General features: G+C 41.9%; 2 protein-coding genes across 3 annotated transcripts; both read right to left on the bottom strand.

Annotated features, from left to right (window-relative positions):
• Positions 1-874: 874 nt before the first annotated feature.
• asb8 (ankyrin repeat and SOCS box containing 8) lies at positions 875-5,161 on the bottom strand. Its single transcript, XM_077613966.1, has 4 exons — positions 5,019-5,161; positions 4,223-4,389; positions 4,031-4,135; positions 875-2,429 (listed from the first exon to the last, which is right to left on the bottom strand). The coding sequence occupies exons 2-4, from the start codon at positions 4,349-4,351 to the stop codon at positions 1,794-1,796; spliced, it is 870 nt and encodes a 289-aa protein (XP_077470092.1). The 5' UTR covers positions 4,352-4,389; positions 5,019-5,161; the 3' UTR covers positions 875-1,793.
• Positions 5,162-5,871: 710 nt separating this feature from the next.
• larp4aa (La ribonucleoprotein 4Aa) lies at positions 5,872-19,853 on the bottom strand. Of its 2 annotated transcripts, XM_077600450.1 has the most exons (17): positions 19,245-19,853; positions 17,023-17,140; positions 16,614-16,775; positions 15,833-15,914; positions 15,613-15,749; positions 15,433-15,536; positions 14,736-14,846; positions 13,763-13,816; positions 13,419-13,628; positions 12,518-12,618; positions 12,337-12,378; positions 10,138-10,356; positions 9,928-9,982; positions 9,688-9,846; positions 8,759-8,886; positions 8,468-8,672; positions 5,872-7,881 (listed from the first exon to the last, which is right to left on the bottom strand). In XM_077600450.1, exons 1-17 carry the CDS (start codon positions 19,362-19,364, stop codon positions 7,501-7,503), a joined length of 2,388 nt encoding a protein of 795 aa, XP_077456576.1. In that variant the 5' UTR covers positions 19,365-19,853; the 3' UTR covers positions 5,872-7,500. The 2 variants fall into 2 exon arrangements, with proteins under 2 accessions (XP_077456576.1, XP_077456584.1); XM_077600458.1 differs by lacking the exon at positions 12,337-12,378.
• Between the last annotated feature and the right edge of the window lie 303 nt (positions 19,854-20,156).

Below are 20,156 nucleotides of genomic sequence, written 5' to 3'. Positions count from 1 at the left end.
TCAAGGCACCCCTAAAGTCCCCTTACAATGTCTTCCACGCACGTGCAGCACGTTCACATTATAACCGCAGCCACACTAAAATGACCTCTTAAAGTCTAAATGATGCGTGAGCTGCTGATGCTACGAGTTTATTCCAAACAATTGTTAGGGTAGTTTTGTTTTTGTTTTAAACCGCTTTGTACTTTTTCCCCCTCACCTATCCCTTACTTCGACCATAAAACGAGATTTAACAAGTATACGTAATAGTGTATGCTGTTGTTTTTAATGTGACGTTCACTTCCGGTCAAGTTTCTTGACAGTAAAGTGTGACCCAAACCAAACAAGGTATACCTACTTTAAAGTGAACGTTTCATGTGTATCACTGATGTATTTTGTTAGAAATAACTTGATGGTAATACATTTTTACGAACTATCGCAGTTTGACGTCACAACTGCAGCCGATTTCACGCTCTTCCAGTTTGGCGAATTACGTTAGTGCTGTTGGCTCATTGTGAATGATTGATCATATTTCAGTATCATTGACGACGATAGATGTCAAATTCATTTCAACTGGAAGAGCCCCAATTAAAATGGATATTTCCATCAATAGCAGTAATAGGGTTTAAAAATACATTTTTTAAAATCAATTTTCCACTATTTATTACTAAGTAAATATTTCCAGGATGTCTCCATGTATTGGAAGGTCCCACAACCTGCTTTCCAGCAGGGAAGTGAAGGAGCTACTATATGATTATTAATAAATTGTTAATCTATTTGTAATCTAACCAAAACATTTGAAGAATAGTTTTTAAGACTTTTTTTGGAGGACATACAATGAACGATGAGCGTAAAATAACAAAATATGTTCAAAGAGCCCAACCCCAGAAAGAAGCACTTTTGCAAGCGTAAACAAGATGCAATTTTAACTGGATTATACATCTGCAGCACCACAACACAAAATCCTCCATTTTCAACCTGGATACATTTTACAAAGCATATTATGTGAATTTTTAAAAAAAATCTGTAACTGAAATTTGTTACATTGTTAAAAGTTAAAGTTAAACAAAAATAAAAAAGTCTTAGATAAAAAAAAAACACTAACAGACATCGTGAACAGCGTGTCACAAAAACAGTTGCTCCAGGACAACTTTGCTCCACTTTGAAAAGCGCACAGAACAGCAGGCATGTTGTCATGTTACATCACGTCAGACTTATGTGCCCGTTCCAATTGACAAAAAAAAGATAAAAAGAAAAAACAAAAACCAACCAATTACAACTGTTCCCATTTGTTTCTTTCCATAGTAATAGTGTAGTTCCATGGGACAACGTGAAACCCTCTCCTCATTCTTTTCAAGTGCTCGGAATTCTGGTGGCGCATACGTGAACTATAATATCAATGTTTTTACTGGTGCAGCGTGCCATTCTTATAACACAAATGAACTTTACTGCTTGTGACAACACACCACTAAAAGCGACTTGACATGACAAATGCCTGTGTCATACCCCTTTTCCACTGTGCCGACTTTTTTTTGGTCTATAAAATGTCCAATTATGTTTCGTTAGGGTTAAAACGTAACCTTTATTTGAGGTAATGACTTTTTTTATATTAAAAAATATAAGTTCCACCTTCCCAGATGTGATTTACTCTTGTTATACTGATTTCAACTAATTCATGAAAAAAAGAACAATCATTCCACCTACGCTCCATAGTATGGAACAGTGTGAAAAGGGGCATGAGAGACGGTCGTGTCTCTTTAAAAGCGAGGAGACGAGCGTTGCCGTTGCCGTCACCGCCAACGCCAACCAATAACTTCTTAGTCTCTGAGGAGTAGATACTCCTTGATGGTCTCTGGTAATGGAAGCTCTTTGACGGCGGCGGGCAGGAAGCGCACGCCCAGACTCCGCCTGACGGCACAGCGCGCCAGAGAGCGCAGCGAGGGCGCTTGGGCCGCCATGCCGGTCAGCCTGGCCAGCAGCTGTGGATCCTTGCTGAGCTCCTTGGGAAGCGTGCCGTCGGCCCGGCGGATCTGGAAGCGCCCGGCCGCTCGGCACAACAGGTCCAGGCACTCCTCCTCCTGCTCGGTGCCCAGGCCGCGCGCCAAGAGCGCCACGAGTCGCGAGATGGGCGTCTGGCCCTTCAGGTTGGTCACGTGCACCCGCGCGCCGTAGTCCAAAAGCACTTTGACGCTTTCCAGGTTGCCCTTCATGGCGGCCCAGCTGAGCGGCGTGTCACTGTTGTAGTCACGGGCGTTGGGGCAAGCCCCGCTATCGAGCAGCGCTCTCACGCACTCCGGGTTGTCTTTGAAGGCGGCCCAGTGGAGCGGCGTGTCTTTGTTGCCGTCCAGAGCGTTGGGCTGGGCCCCGTACTCTAAGAGGATCTCCACGCAGCTCTCGTCCTTCTCTGCAGCATAATGGAGCGCCGTCCGGTTGTAGCCATCTAAGGCGTTCACCTGACAGATGAGGGAGGGGTACACAAGGGGAGGATTTTAAATCACAACTGCCTTTTTCCAGAGTATGGCATGTGTCACGTTGCAGTTTAAGGCACTTTCCACATTCCTTTCAAGTAGGGTAGTGTGATCCTTTGGATTACCGTATTTTATTGCATATTAGCTGCCTCCGCGTATAAGCCGTACCCTTAAAATTGCTCTGAAATTGTTGAATTTTACAATTTCTCTCGTGTAAGGCGCCCCGATTCACAATTTTCACCTCCACGTTCATGGTTTTAATAGGGAGTACAAATGTGTTACTTTGAAGGGAAAATCTTGAGAAAAATCATCGCACGTGGTATTTCAGAGATACGGTATTGTCAAGTCAACTAAGCGGAAGATACGTCTGCCCCCTCCAGACCAACAGGGGGCAGAAAAAAAAAAAACAATGCACGTAGGCAAATTAAAAAAGGAAGTCACGTGAGCAGTACAACCACAGTGTGTTTGCAGCGGTCTCATTTGTCATCCCTAGGTAAGATGACGGCGCCCTGAGCGAGCAATGGCAGGCACAAGTGAGTTTTTCATGCAAGATACGCTATATTTTATTTTCTTGAATTTCATTCATAGACATCATAATAAATTTTGTCAAGCATTTTATCTGTTTATCTTTTCTCGATTTTAAAATAAATGACCGTATCGGCCGCATTGTCTTGTGCATGTCAAGTCTAATTTGTGCGCATATAAGACATACCCTCGATTCAGTCATCATTCTTTTGAGCAGCAAATACGGCGAGAAAATACGGTAATATACGCGATTAAAACGTAACGTTAAGGACTTAAACTGGTAGTTATCATTCACACTCCGTTCAAATGGATCGGACGTCCATCCCTTCCTTTTCCTTTAAAATGTGTGACTTTAAATGACAAGCCTGCCTTGCGGGAAGTGTCGGAAAACTTCTGGCTCTTAAATGGCTGTCCATTAGCCACCCTCTTTTGTTACCTATTGTTCTATAAAGGGATTGAAAGTGCAGCACCGGCAATGTATCTCAGACCACAACCGGTTTGCAATTTGTTCTAACTAGTTAATATTTAATAAATGATAGAAATATATGGAAGACTGCCTGACAACCAATTCAGTGTGTACCCTGCCTACTTCCTGTTTTTGGCTGGGACAACAACTTGACAGGTATAAATCGAAAGGATCGTCTGCTGGATTGCATATTCCTAAAGGGTGTTGCCTGAACGTCGTGCCCGGACGTTTGGTCGCCCGGACGTTTGGTCGCCCGGACGTTTGGTCGCCCGGGTGAATATAATTTTGAGAGCTGGTTTCAACAGTAGATATTTAGATATTAAACTCTCTCTCTCTCATTAATATAATTTTGAGAGCTGCCACACCCCTGCGACCCTTGTGAAGATGCGCAGCTCGGATAATGAATTGGAAAAAATATATAAATATACATGTAAAGGTGAAATTAAATTTACTTTATTGTCAAGCAATTTGAACAAAAATACCTCGACAAACCAAACCGTCGGTGACGTCAGAACGAACCGGATGTGAAGAGCGGTTGGGTCTCTGGGGGGCCTGCCTACCCATCTAGGTGTACTGTCATGTGTGCCACACATACCTCTGCCCCCTTCTCCAACAGCAGCTCCACACATTCGGCATCAGCAACCATGCAGGCGCAGTGCAGGGGCTTGAGCGTGCCGTGCATTCGGTTCACATCGGCGCCCTTAACGTCATATATGAACAACATCCGTCAACAAGAGAGAAAAAAAACACATTTGGAATTGATGGAACAGAAACACGGGCGGGCTACCTTGCGGATGAGATCTTCCACGTTGTCATGCGGGAAGGAACGGATGGCGGCGATGGTGCGGATGAGCCGCTCAGACAGGGAGTATTTACTTTGAATGCTTTGCATGATGTACCACATAGTAGAGCTCATGTGTTACTGAAGACCATCGCACCCGTGCAAGGGTGACACTGCGGAAAACATGCAGAAAGATTTGCAACAGTTACAGGGGTAAAAAGACGGCAAAGGCTGTGTCAACAACTTCAATGCTCAAGGGCCACTTTAAATATGGAAAATAAACCAAGCCTTCATTTTTAATTTAACTCATTCATTGCCGCTGGATCCGCCCAGTTCAAACGCTAGTAGTTGACTCATTCACTTATAAGATATCATTTATTCAACGTCGATGGATTTAAATGAGTAAAATATAGAGAGTAATAGTAATTTGGAAACACGCAGCGTCAAGCCCAATGTGACAGGGGCGATGCCCATCCACTTGATATTGACTTTGGGTTGGCTCATTAATTAAAAAAAACATGGCTAGCTCCTATCTAGCAAGGGCGTTTGATTTTCACATAGCACCCACGGTGAAAGCACGAATTGACATGCTCATTTTGAAACTAGTCTCGGCTATTTTTGCAATTCCGGACCCTACACATCGCTAGCTCGCAAGCTAGCTAACTAACTAGCTCTCGTTGGTAGCATGTAGAAGCCGTCACTGGGGGGGGGGGAAGAAAATCCGAATGACATTCATTCGGAACACTAGCGACACACCTGTCTTCGGCTAGAAACAAGACAACGTTTTAATGAGAAAACGTACCTTTCGGGAAGAGTGAATGGACGCGTTTGGAAAGCTGTCTGCTCGGTGCACCGTTTGTTTGCTACTCGGGTTGACAGAGGAAAAACATGACGTCAACGTCACGTGTTACCACGCCCCATGTTCCTCCGCTGCTCAGCTCGGATTGGATCATTACTGAACTGCACATTTTGAAAAATATACGTAATTACATTTTATTTGTATTCTTTTTTAAAGGGTTGTGCCTTTGACAATAGACAATAACTAAACACTAGACAATGATATATATTTTTTAAAATATCTTAATGGTTGTGCCTTTGACAGCAATAGTGGTCCTCTGATGGTTGCTTCCTATGGCTGTTTATTTGTCAGTGTTTTGTCCTAGATAACTCAAGATCGAGCTAAGGGGTTATAATAAAACTTGTAGAATATGTTTGTAATATCAAACGGAAGAGGTGATTAAATTTAGGGGTTACAAGGTCAAATATATCTGGCGTCAGAAAGTAATGTGATAGCTTGATGGCAGATGAGCCATTTTCTCAAATGCTTATTTAACGAGAAAATAAATTGTGATAACATTTTGGGGCAAAGGAGAGTGATGACTCTACAAAGAATTTGTCTGCTGAGGCACTACTTTGCTCTCTCGGAGTGGTCCTCTAGTTTTTAAGACTATTATTAATCAACTTCCAACATCCAAGCCAACTGTACTCCTACAACAATACACATTTCCACGATTATATTCGTTTATTGTTTGTGGGTTCATCCTGTTCCTTAATATCCCAAAACTAGAGGTCATCATGTGATGAAGTTTACGGTCCTGAACATAGCCCGTGCCTTAGTCATTTTTTTTCCATTCAGAATTCATATGAACAAAATATTGAGTTACCATCCATTTTATTGTGACAGTAATCATTTAACCAAAAGACAAAGAAAGAACACAGTGAAGCCAAATCAAAATATTTTTTTTTTGGGTGACATTTCTTACAGTTCTAGGATTGTGTCTCAAACACATTTGATCAGTTAAGTATATTTCCTTTTACAATCCCAACCCCAAAAACAAAATCAACAAAGTAAGCCAAACATAAGGACGGGGTTGTGGTAGTCTTTTTCTGGCTGTCAAGCAAACACTATTAAAAAAAAATTCACATTTTCCACGAGCAGATGTATTTGGACGTTAGTGCAATTTTTGTTAATTCAACTCATTGGTGAAAACCAAATGGCAGCTCCAGTGATTGATTACTCTTATACTGCGCCTATACACCCCAAGCGTCAAATATCACGTACGTACATCCCTTTCGCTGGCATGTTGACTGGTTCATCATCATTACGCAGCACGATTCCATTTGGTTTTGTCATTGTGATTTGACAACTTTGGGGAAACCACCCTACCAAGCTCTTGAGAAAAGCCTTGCGCAACAAAAGGATAATAAATATTTAAAAAGCAATACATACAGTGAGCTCAAACCTCAACATTCTAAAGTTAACTTTTTTTTTTCAAAATGAAAAACAAAAAAAGAAGCAAACTCACCCTAAAAAGCACAATCAGGTGGATCCCTGCTGTCAGAACCGCAGTACAAGCTAATAAAATCTCCCACACATCTAGTGAAGGTTTGTAAGAACTAACAGCGCAGCCAACTATACCTCTATCATTTCATCAAAATCAACTTTTGATCACCCTAACCCTGGGTTGAAACGTCCACTTAACGACGTATGAGAGCGCCGTGATCTCCGGCCGCTGACAATGACTAATATACATCCAAACATAAGCTGAGGCCCAGCCAACTTTGGTGCTGTGCACACCAGCTAAAGCGCAGATCACGCACCCCCTCACCGCGAGCAGTTTCACATGGTTGGCAGTTCGCCGCACATTTGAACAATCGTGTAAACGGAGATCTGGACCGACGAGCAAAACTCAGAATGGCTACCTTGATATTTGACCGACGCATCTTTTAAGCAAGCCGAAAGTGAATTGAAATCAGACAACTGTGTCATTGACTACAGCTTCCATTCTGAGGACATTTCTCTCTGTCTCTGTCTCGTTAAACACGTCAATCGCTTTCTTTCTAGAACAATCAATGCAAAAACAGTCAACCCTTTCTCAGTCATACTTGCAAACCAAAGCACAGCTCATTGTTAGTGATATCTTTGTTTATGTACATGACATATGCATGATCTCTTCTTTTAGTGCATATTGTTCTTAAAATCAAAAGGTGGTAGAGGCCCACGTACAGGGCGCCAGAACCCTACCTCTCCCAAGGCGAGCACAAATAAGACGACCTCCACGGAAAGTCTATTCTTTCGAGCACGACGCCTTCCAAAAGTACGTCCATTCGTTTCAGTTCGTCGGGTGTCATTAACCCACGCACCATGTGCCGCCGTGCGGACAAGTTCCAGGGGGAAGGTAGCTACCATGATGTTGTTGCTTTTATGTTATTCGTTTGTATATAATTAGACATATCCATGTAGATTTTCATACATCTTTTTCTATTCATAGTTTTCTTATCCTTTACTTTGGCGATACTGGCGGGATATTCTGCTCTTTGCCGGCGTGCCTGTAAGCTCCCTGCGGAGAGTGGCGTCGAGCAAGAGGCGGCCGCCTCTGCTCTCGGAACTTCAGGCCCCCGGTGCCCCGGGGCCCATTGCTGCGGAAGTGGCCCTTGGGGTCGCGCGCGAAGCGGCCGTCTTTCCACTCTCGCGCCGTCTCTCTGTCTTGGCTTCGCTCCGGCTTGTCCCCGGGCGCGCCGCCCGTGCCGGGCTCCTCCGACTTATTCACGCGCAACTCACGCAAAGGCTGGCCGGCTGCCGCGCTGCAGGGGGTCGGGACCGGGGCAGGGGCCGGGGCTGCGGGCCGTTGGCACACCTCGGCGTAGCTGAGTTTACGAGGCTCCTAAACGAGGGGAATGGAACATGACAGTGGTTGTAAGTGGTAATATGCAAACGATACTGTGTGATAAAACCAGTTTGATTTTTGAAAGCAACTTTGGCTGTCTACCACTACACTAATCCCTCGATTATTGCGTCTACACCTATCGCGAATTCATTAGTTTGCGATTTTTTCCCGCTATTAATTATTATTATTATTTTTGTTCATAAAAATGTGAAAATACATGCTGAAACTCGCAAGCGGAAGCCAATCTTGCAACTAGGACTCAGCACTGAAGGGGAAAAAAAAGTTATAATAGGGGGGACTCTATTTCGCGATTTTTCGATTATTGCGGCCATGTCTGGTCTACATTATCCCCGATATTCGAGGGATTACCGTCATTGTTAATACAAGACTATGTAGATAGCACTTTTACCCGGAAACATTTTTTGTGGTTGATCAATTTGTGGCTTCAGAGTAAACCAGGGGTAACTCATTGTGCAAATTAAAATGGATTGGATATCCATCATTGCAGGTGGCAGCCAATTCCTCATTCCTTTTGAATTTTTTTTTTTTTTTGGGCTGCCAGTAAGCGCTTCCAGAAACTAACCTGTGCCGGCGCAGGAACAGCAGCAGGAAGAGGCGGGGGTGTGCTGGGTTTCAATGGGGTGGAGGCAGCAGGCGGCGCCAGAGGCTTCCAGCTAGGCAAGGCTTGTGTGGACGAGGCGGGGCTCACGGGGCTTTCAGGAGGCACACTGGCGATCACTTTAGGGACAACCGGTTCCGGTTGCTCGACCTTCTTCTCCCGAATCCTGCTGTCGTGTCCAGACAAAAGCCTGTTACACCTCCAGCAATGCTGAGGTAGCTGTCTACGCTACTGGACTCAGTGTACATTACTTACCTTGGGCCCAGTGGTGCAAGTGGTTGCGCGACAAACTTGGCAGCGGTCGGATTTGGATTTGAGCATGCTGAAGCATCCTCTGTGACCACAGCTGGACTTGTATTGCTTTCTTTACTTACTGCTTCTATCTGTAAAATTAAAAGTAGGGATGTTTAACCCTCTAATTCCCACACAACCAGTGTTGTGAAGTGGTGCCTTGAAGATTGAATGCCGCATAGAAGGAAAAAAAAATGCCACTTAATGAGATACTCAACAGATTTCAAAGAATACAGACTTTCGACCCTCATTAGAGGTTTTTAATTGTGACAGACTTTGTAATTTTGGCTTATACCATTTCATTGTCCAAAGGATATCATGAAATCATTGATTGAAACCACTGAATTGGATTAGATTTAGGTTAGGTTAAAAAAGGGATATCCCTTGACACTTAAGTATAGAGCTCCGGAGCCAATGTTGAATGGCCATCGTGCAACTCCCGTCGCCCCTTTTTGGGCATCGGAAACATCATGCAAGTTTGACCCTCAGATCTCATAATCTCATGGGTCATTGGGAAGGGAGCGAAGTGCCTGACTTTGAAAGAAAAAAGTGATTAGAATTAGACAGTTTAAAACATATATATATTTAAAGAACAAAATAGAGACCAAAGCCAGTTACTTCACAACCAAACACCCTCCATGCGTCATGATGTCATCACAGGGTCTAACTGAAACATCAAAACTAAACTGTCCCTTATATGGCTGCCACTGATGGCGCCAGAGGTTTTTAATGCACAATAAGCTTCTTTTAAAAGTTTTATTACAGTTTGGGCTCAAAAAGGAAGTATTCCTACAAAACTAATGGATGGCAATTGTAAGTGTAGTTGTAGAAGTCACAGAGTGGACTGCGTTCAAACTTGGAGGCGCCACTGACGATGTACCTTTTGTTCTTACCTTGTCCCTGTACAAACCGCGAACAACATCCGACATTCGGTTCTCAAGCACGGGCTCTTCTTGAGTACTGACCACGCAGCCGGGAAGAGGTGGAAAATTGGTAGTAGCCAAGTCAAACTTGGGAGGTGAAACCTTAACCTCGGCAAGCGGTACAGGCCTCTGCGGGGAAATGTGGCCAAATCGATGCCATCAGTAAAATGGCATACTCGGTGAGTGTCCAATATTAGAATGAATGTATACCGTCATTCTGTCATCTTCTCGTCTTCTACGTGTTCCTCTGTAAAAAGTAGTCCGTCTAAAATGAAAATAAAGAGTAACTCGGTGAGGGTTCGTATTTGCATAACAAGAACTGTTTGTTTTCAACCCCTTTATTAACTAATTGGATAACATGATGTCAGTAGCACTAAAACATTATAATTAGTTGCGGCTCTCCCCGTTTAAATGGAATACCTTCCACGTCCAGCCATGTTACTGTCATCATTTGGATCCAAGGAGGAGGATGAGGAAGATAAGTGTGAGAACATGGCGCTCAGGTCAGAGGCAGCCTGTGCAGGATTGGAGGGGACAAGAGACTGTGGACTACGCAGACCGCTCAGACCCTCCAGTGGGACCGGTGTGATGGATGTGGGAGCCAACTCGTCCATCCTCACCGGTGGTTTCACGTGGTTTCTATGGAAAATGAGCACATCAGTCGCAGACAAGGCACTTTCTACATATGTGGTGGTTAGTTTTCAACCAATGTTTCAGCTTCACCTTGTTAACAACAACTTAAAGTTGCAAAAAATAAAAAAAAATAGATATTTTTTTAAAATTACAAAAATGGGCGATGGAATGACTTGGTAAAGCACAAAAAAGCGCAACCCTGCATTTTCTATGTATATTTTTTCTAGGGGTGTTAAAAAAATCGATTCTTTGATATAATCGCAAAATTATGCTGCACAACCCGAGTGAGGATTCAAAAATCCATCTGAAAGGTTCGTTAAGTGTGTTTTTGGTGGAAATAAACATGGGTTCCATTCCCCAAACTGGTGACCTTGTCTAAATATGCTTCAGCATGATAGTGAACACCATAAAAGAGAAGAGATGTTAAAGAGCTTTGAGTTCCTTGAAGGTGGAACGGTGTCAGAATTGTAACTCCATTTACCATTTTAACACAATATTTGTGAGAGTTATCCCACACATATCCAGGTCACCATTCACAAATTTAAATTTTAACTCAGAGCCAAGCCTTGTATCAGGATTTAATATAGCATGAGCTTGTTACTAAATTTTATACCTAATTTTCCCCCGCATCTGCATGTACACCTCCAATTTGGATGCCTTTTTAAAAAGTAACTCATCCACTAAACATTGTGGCATTTTTTAAATCAAATAATCTACAAGCTATTTATTTCAAACAGTAATTTAATTAGCATGACAGAAATCTGACAACACTTCAGGTTGCAATGTCGATATGCAGGGTGTTTAGCCAATTTGAAGGTAAATGTCTATAAATTAAAATATGCTTGCACACCACTTGAGGAACTGTCTGGCAAAAGCTAACTAGCAAGTTTACATTTTATTGGAAAAAATGGCAACCCACAACACAGAGGGTTTTTTTCCTAAACAAACCTGATTGTTATTGGTAGAGGCAGGAACCAATTACACACAGAAGACCACATTTATACATTTGTCAAGAGCACATTAAAAATTACACTTTCAATGCAGATGACAAAAAAACTGCAAAAGCATGCACTGGTCTACTCAGCATTCTCTGACCCTCAGATCTCATAATCTTAATGCTCATTGGGATGGATGGAGGGAAGTGTCCCACTTTGTCAAAGAAGAAAAGAGTGAGTAAGTGAGAGTGAGATAGAGAGAAAGAAAGACAAAGCAAGTTACCTCCCACCTCCGTCTCCCTCTATGCGTCATGATTTCATCATCGGGTCTGGCTGTGGAGTAGACTTATGTGATATTTTTAAAATGCCAGAACCTGGCATTTTTTGTTTATTTTACCCCACATACTGAAAAAAGGCTGCATAAAACAAGTGTCTCATGAATGTTTTATCTGCACGTCAACAGGGATCTAACTTAAGCTACTATATCTTTTATAAATTTAAGTTATAAAACCTGAAGGAAAATGCAAACAATTAAATGAAAAAAATCTGAAATGAGACTTGTCCTTCCATCCGCACTTTTCACACAAAAAAAAAGGCAAACAGGTTGCCTTTTTTTCCTTTTACTACGAAAAATGTTTTTAAGTGGTTGTTTGGTTGATGATACTTTCAGTACTATCATGAAAATATTAATAACCCTGTTCAATGTTTTTATCTTGATATACAGCAACATTCCATTTGCAACTGTTACAGCATTTCACAGCAGATTATACAAGTGCTCATTAACAATTGCTGATCAGGTAAACCGCTTTGGGGGGAAAAAAAAGAATGATGGAAAAACAAAACGGATGGTATAGTAATTAAGATGAAAGGGAAAACATAAGACGCTGCATTGGGGTAATAACTGGGAAAGCTAGTTTTTAGGTCTTATTTTATCACGACTTAACTGATTGAGTACCATTTACCGCTACATGACACCTATTCATATAATAAGGAGTAGAATGGGAGGATGAGAGGTTGCAATGAAGCTTATTGTGAAATATAATATCGGTACCTGAAGGCATTTATAACATTCTTTCTTGAATAGAGGGGGACACTGTGGGGATATCAAGAAGACAGGGAGTAAGATACAGTTCCCTGGTGGGATCAATGTATCTCGTGGTCATTGCAGATGATGTAATGTTCAACATGATCGACTGCACTTATTTGTAAGACAAGTCAAACACAAGCCTTACCGATTTCTGTGGAAAGGCCTGGTGATTGTAAGAGAACCAGATCCCGTTTTGTAGTGTCCAGACCCATATCCATTCACAAAACTACTGTTGGGAAATGGTGCCTGTAGGGATAGAGCCATATATTAAAAATATCAACAACAACAAAATAATGTTTAAACTATAGGAATTTTGGAAACGAAATTGTCGTATTTGCTCTTTAGTGAAGGTGAAATGCAACTGATTGTGTTATGTGTATATAATATTGCATTAACTCAATTGAAGACCCTTTAATCGAATCAAATGGTGACAGACTTTGTAACTTTGGCTTACATCATTGTCCAAAGGATATCATGAAATAATTGATTGAAACCCCTGAATTGGATTAGACTTAGGTAAGGTTAAAAAAAATGGGATATCCTTTGACACTTAAGTATATAGCTCAGGAGCCAATGGCGCAATGGCCATCGTGCAACTCCCGTCCCCCCTTTTTGGGCGTCCTAAACATCATGCAAGTTTGACCCTCAGATCTCATAATCTCATGGGTCATTGGGAAGGAAGTGAAGTGCCTGACTTTGAAAGAAAAGCGTGATTAGAATTAGACAGTTTAAAAATATATATATATTTAAAGAACAAAATAGAGACCAAAGTCAGTTACTTCACAACCAAACACCCTCCATGCGTCATGATCTCATCACAGGGTCTAACTGAAACATTGAAACTAAAATGTCCCTTTTATAGGGTTGACCCATCATTTATTCTTTTATCTGCATTTGAACAATATAATCTATCAAGATTTTCACAGGGGACAGTAAAGCCTTACTTTTTCTATGTGAATGTTGTAACTGAAGTGATAAAATTTGAATTATCCTGGGAGTAGATTGTGCGTTTGTGCGTGTGGTACCGTGAAGGCAGTGTGTCTCACCAAAGGGGTCTCAAAGTACGGCGTGGGTGAGGGGGCCCAGGTAGGGGGCACAATGCCATAGACGGGGTACTGTTGCTGGGGGTAGACATGCTGCATGTAGAGAGGGGAGCTGTACTGGGAATGGCTCTGGGTCTGCTGGGAGTAAAGGCTGCTCTCCATGCTACGGTAGCCATTCTTTGCAAAGAATGTATTGATGGCTTTTATCCTGGCCTATGAACATGTCATGGCGGGTTCATTGAAAAAAAATATAAATAAAAGGGAGAGGAAACAGAAAGGAAAGGGGGAAAAACCATCAAACAAAGCTTCAAAGAGAAAAACAGTAAAAGACAATAGTTTTTACTCACCATAATGGGTTTTCCCTGAAATGTTTTAACTTCCTCTCGCAAGTACTCATAAGCCTGGGGATAGAGCAGAACTTAAATGATCCCCACTCCTCTTTTTTAACAAGTGCTGTCATTAAGATTATGGCTCTATGTCTATACTATGAAATAAAACTTCTATTGCTGATATTTTTTTTGTTACTTGTGATATTGGCCTTTTAATTTTTAATAAATTGCGTCTGTGTGGTGGACGCACATATGAGGAGCAAATGAATTTGCACGTTTTTGTCTTCAACCACAGTGACTTGAGTCACCCTACACTTCTGTAGCTATACAAGGTATAAATAGTGTATGAAGGTGAATGTGACTACAGCAACTGTACTACTTGGCTGTCGCTTGTTTACACCATCCAGAAATACACACATACACGTGTCTAGTACACATAGGTATATCAATATCCAAATATTTTGTAGTTTATATCAGTATGAAGGTACGTACACTAACAACGCACAAAACAGTGTCTACATTCCTTGCAAACTGGTTGTACAATCAGATCTTTTTAATAGGCTTTTGATATTCGTGATGTAATGTCGCAGCCAAAAAGTCAACCGTCCAGGTTATGTATTCGCCTCTGTTTGTTTGTATTCTTGTTTTTCAGAATAACTCGAGAATGAAAAAAAGGGATTATCATCAAACTTGCAGGATTGTTTTTAATATAAAACGGAAAAGATAAAAAAAGGTAAGAAAAGCAATTTTGTGATAACCACTTTGCCAAATATGGCTATGCTCTGAATTTGAGGTCTGCTCTGAGTGCTCCCCTTTTATTTATACTCCCCGTTTATGCAATTGGCTGTCTTATAAAGAAATGTCAAAATCATGGGAGATAATTAACATAAAATTCCTGTTAAAACAAATGAAATTATATGATACACAATGTCATCCATATTGCAGAGGAGATTGTCGATAGAACAAAAAGACAACAAAAATATTAATTTACCTGCTGTGCATCAGTGTCCGACTGGAATGTGATGTACCAGTTGTTGTTGTGTGCAAACTCAACACTTATCACCTTCGGACAGTTGCCGTTGAGGAACAGAGACTCCACTTCCTTTAAAAATTGAGTCACAGAGAAGTGTTGATTTTATATTTATATTTATATTTATATTTATATATATATTTTTATATATATATATATATATATATATATATATATATATATATATATATATATATATATATATATATATATATATATATATATATATATATATATATATATTTGTATATATATATATATATATATATATATATTTGTATATATATATATATATATTTGTATATATATATATATATATATTTGTATATATATACACACACACACACATATATATATATATATATATATATATATATATATATAGTGTTGATATATATACACACATTTTTTTTAAAAATTGTGATTGCAACTCATCTCAGCCCGACATTTTTATATTTTGACAAAAACGGCAATGTATTTTGTTATTAGATTGGATCAGTGCTTCTCAATTATTTATTATTGCAAATTATTTTCAGTTGCGTGCCACAGCTATCCACCAAGGGAATGTGTAATGACACTATTCTAGTCCAGCAAAAACTAAGTTTCTTAGCTCACAAGCTTCCAGTCGATCTTTTCTTCTATTGTGAATTACATTTACCTCAACGGGTGTGGTCTCAGGGACCTCCCGCAGAATGATAATACACCGTTTGTGGTTGGGGCGCACTTTCTCTCCCTTCTCGTCCACTTGGACCATCGGCGATGCTGGAGGGATACATTGTCAATTCAGATTTTCTTAAACAAACAATTTAGCGTGATATGTTTGAAATGCATCACCTACATTTTAACACATCCAAAATGAGGTCCATGTCACTGGTGAGAGCCTTGATGCCATCCATGCTGGCAATGGTCCAAATAGGGACAAACTGGTCACTGTCCATCTGGGACATCAGATACAGATCCTTCGAGAGATTCTCTCTAAATGTAAAATAAAGAATTTTTAAAAAATGAGTTTATCAATTTTCATACTGGACACACTTTTGTAATTAGCAAACTCTTACCGCGAAAAATAAAACTCAAGCTCCTTTTTTAGAGTCTCTCGTAGATTCTCCGTTGAAAGTGGTTGATCTTCTGATTTGGCATCTAAAATAGTAATGCAAAAAGAATCCGACCAATAATGAAGAGGTAGAGTTAGTAAAGATCTTATGGATATTTTTGTAATCTAATGTTATCTCAGACTGCATATAAAATCTAGTTGGTGATAAAAAGCTAAGTATCAGCATAAAATCTCCAAATTACAAATATTTAATCACTCCCAAAGGGTAATTCTCAGCCAATTACATTAAAAAGGCCTAATTTTAACCACGGCTCAAGAAGTAGTGGGGGAAAAATGCCTTTTTGCAAACTTTTACGGATAAAAATGGACTGGACGTCCAGCGCTATCAACGGGACTGAAAGACAATTCTCATTCTCGTCATGGTCGCAGGCTGTCGGAGCCCGTCCCAGTGGTCTTCAGATGAAAGGTGCCCTACACGCTTTACCGGTTGCCAGTAGGTCATTGAGGACAAAGAGATACACAACCATTTGCACAACAATCACACCACCTCTGAGCGGGAATCAATCCCACGCCACCTGCGCCAAAGTCAAGTAAGTGTACCATCAGCAACTGAACAATATTCATATGAATAAATATTCATATTGCAATTTTACAAATACCATGAATCAGTGCTCCCGTTTACACAACTGGTTATGTGAGACTTACAGATCTTAGGGAGCAGTTATGAAACAAATTCCTCCATTACCACTTTATCTTAGATCTGTGTGTTGCGGCGTAGATCAAACCTGAGGTCTCTACATTGGGGAGCTTGGCAGGTGAATAGGCCAATTCTGCAGGGTCCATTCCATTGACAGCTGTCTCGGCTTTTGCTGGGCTGCTGCTTTCATCTGAGCCTGGGAATCCCACGGTGTAGGGCTTGTAACTAGCACTTGACGGCTCTTCATACCCTGGAAAGCGTTAGGTGCAGACAGGCAACTGTGATTGAAGCCTCAACTCGACTGTGACACTGCGCAAAAACACTTCAACATAAGAAGCCATTAGCTTTTACACTGAAAATTCCCTAACAAAACATTAATGTCGATCAGGGGATCAGTTTGGAAGGCATTGGCTGCCATCGATTTATTTGGAAACAATGGCGGGAAGTTACATGAAGATTTATGAGCTCATTTTGCTTCCCAAGAATCATAAACTCACCATCGCCAAGGTCCGAAGGGGGCCATTGGGGACTGTTGGCCACCGCCTCACTGGGGGTCACAGGCATCTCCTGCCACACCTTAGCGTTCGGATTCAAACTCGTGCCCTTCGAGGTGACCTTTAAAGTAGAAAAAAATGTAGTGTGTCTATGTAAAGAGTATAAAACTCACTTTTGGAGGGAATCGAATGAAATTAGTTTTTAAAGGGCCTGTGATTTCAGGTTATTCTGTTTTATTTTCATTTCAGGTTTATATGAATGGGTCTGATGCTACTAAAAGGACAATCGAGGAAAATATTTCTAGTGAGCAGCCTCACAGCATTTATAGCTAATGCTAGTTTCCAATTTTTGCCCCTCAGCATTATCTGAAAGATATACACATTAAACATTTACACATTTAAAACAGGACAAAGAGTGTTATTTAGGGTCTTTAGAAGAACAATTCAACGTTTTATTTGAAAAAGGTATTTCAAGTCTTTGGTGGCCCATCGTAATCACGGTTTTGGCCGCGATGGTTCAGTAACCATGTTCGTCATTTAAATGTGCTGCCACTGCATTATCTGATCAAGGACTTTGTCAACCAGTAGTCAGACAGCCACAAGTGAGTGAGCACATAGTTAAGGATTCATTGAGCTGCCACAATAACAAGCAAGCACACACTGCTGAATCATGGTGATAGAAGGAATCACAGTAATAATTGGAGAGGAGGAATATTGCAGTAAGGACCTAGTCTCAGCAGAGTTACGTATGTGATAACTGCACTTGTTTCAGATCTGGAGTCAGTGATGTTAAACAGATTATTTGTATTCAGTTACTGCAACAATATTTGTATAACTTGTTTTCTCAATATTGTGAACAATTTCCTAAATAATTTTGGCTATGTTTTGGGTGAGAGCAACCGGTGTTAAGATAGTTTACTAAAAACCACAATAAGGTAGAGAGACAAACTTGTGTCCCGATGAAAGAATCTAATCTTTCGTTTGGCAACCTTGTGTTTACATAGTCAAACAGTGATAAAACAAAATTCCGAAGGCCTTGAAAGATAACTCAAAATGCTCTACATCTGCTAGCGCTGCAAAGTGTGTCCTTCCAGCTTGGTAATGGCAGGCGATGAGTTAAAGCTAAGGCTGAAAATTGAATGTTATTTAATAGACGTGAATATAAAAATTATGTCAGCACTAAATTCACCCCGAAAACTCAATGAAGCATCAGTTGTAAGCGCTTCAGCACATTCTGGGATAACCATTTTTAGGCGAGATCGCTTTATTGACGAATCAGCCTGACCACGTCAATGAAGGGACAACTCCAGCATTTACAGTACTATTGATTACTATTGTGCGTGTCTGGTGTTTTTTCTCCGGACTAATGTGAAACAATTAGGCGAAAATCCGGTCCAGAATTTCCAGGACATACGTGGATTCCAGCACAGTCCTAAGTGTAAGGTTCTATACTTTCAATTCATGCAAAAATCCTGATGATCATATCCCAAAAAAACAGAAACAGTTCACCTGGAAATAAATGACCCCGAAATAGAGTTAATGAAAAAGAAAATGTCTCGCACTGTCATTTTTCTCATGACATTGCCAGTCACCACCTGCAAACAGAGGTCCTTGCCCCCCGCCGCCCTCCCAGCCTGACATGAACAGCTGGTTGCAAGAAACCAACTCCCTTCGCTGGACGCCATTTCGCCACATTATCAATGTAGTCCCCCCCAAACACTACGGCGAGTGACAAAGCGTGTCTCTGTGTCGGGGGCATCCGAGTGGAGTCAGCTGACTGCTGCGCAGGCAGCAGGCCGGCTCCTCGCGTCGCATGTCACAGCGGCGAGCTAGCCTAGCTTTAGCCGCAGGACAACCAATTCGGCTAACGGTCGCGGGGAATGAACGTCAAACTTCACTCGATTGACATGAAAATGATACGATGGGGGAGACGCACAGAGAGGGAAAGCTCTGGACTGAGGATCCATGACCCCAAATAAAAGCATTTCTCACCTAGGCACGGCAGCTTCCTAACGTATTAGCTCATGATTAGTCAGCAATCGACTTAATGAGCTTCCCGGTGGGCAGCTAACGTTAAGCTAGCTGTCCGTCGCGATGGGGCTGCAATGTGAAACTACGTAGTGATATTGTGGAATAAAGTGTGCTCGGTATGAACATAGATAGGATTCTGATTTGGATCAATAATAGGGCGGGCGATACGCGATTGGCTATCGGGCCTTACTCACCATGCCGCCGGAGCCTGCGTCGTCGTCCGTCGGCGGTGGCTCGTCCTCCCCACCGGTCTTCGGTCCGGGGTCAGCCTCCTCCTGCAGCAGCGGCGGCTCTCCGCTCTGGTCTGAACTCATCAGCCGCTCCTGACACACTTCCACCCCGTCGCGTTCTCCCGACCCCGCCGGCCGGCCTGCCTGGCGCCCGCCTCCTCTGCCGGTCGTGTTCCCCGGTCGGTCCGCCGGGTAGTCGGTCCCAAATGCTCGGCGCTCGGAAAATAGCTTACTTAGCAGGCTAGCTAATAGCCGGTATGCTCGGCACCTAGCGTGCTGCGAATCAATGAAGAGGGCTACCGTCAGCTAGCTCGACGAGTCAAACACGGAGCCGTACGGCGATGCTAAACTAATAAAAGCCACAAAGTGCAATCATGACTCCTCGCGCGGCGCAGCGTCCTCGGTCACTTTGTCACACGACACGCCGCTCAACCGCGCATTCCTGACCGGGCCACCAGAGCGGACACTGGGGACACGAACCTTCGCTCGGCGCAGGCACACAGTCCGCCGACGTCCCGGCAACCACCGCGAGTTCTCGGTGACCTCTGCGAAAGACACTTCCGTTTCCGGTTTCACTTTTGCAACTTTACCTATTGGCGAACGACCTCTGCATATCAACTTGGGCAATATGTTTCTCTGCATTCTTAGAAAAAAATAATTCAAAGAACCAGTGGGGGCATGGGAATAGTCTGTCGATTTTTGAAGACTTGTGCAAGTGTTGACAAGCAATTAAAGCATATTAATTGACCATGACAAACCTATTTAGAGAAAACAAATAAAGACAAAAAAGACAAACCAAACTTGGGATCCATGGTCAGTCACCGGTTTGTTTACAGCAGGAACCTGCTTAGCATCCGGTCCTGCTGTTAGAAACGT

This window comes from Stigmatopora argus, chromosome 1 (assembly GCF_051989625.1).
Source record: "Stigmatopora argus isolate UIUO_Sarg chromosome 1, RoL_Sarg_1.0, whole genome shotgun sequence".
In the NCBI taxonomy this organism is placed as follows: Eukaryota; Metazoa; Chordata; class Actinopteri; order Syngnathiformes; family Syngnathidae; genus Stigmatopora; species Stigmatopora argus.
This window is presented reverse-complemented; position numbering and strand designations above follow the sequence as displayed.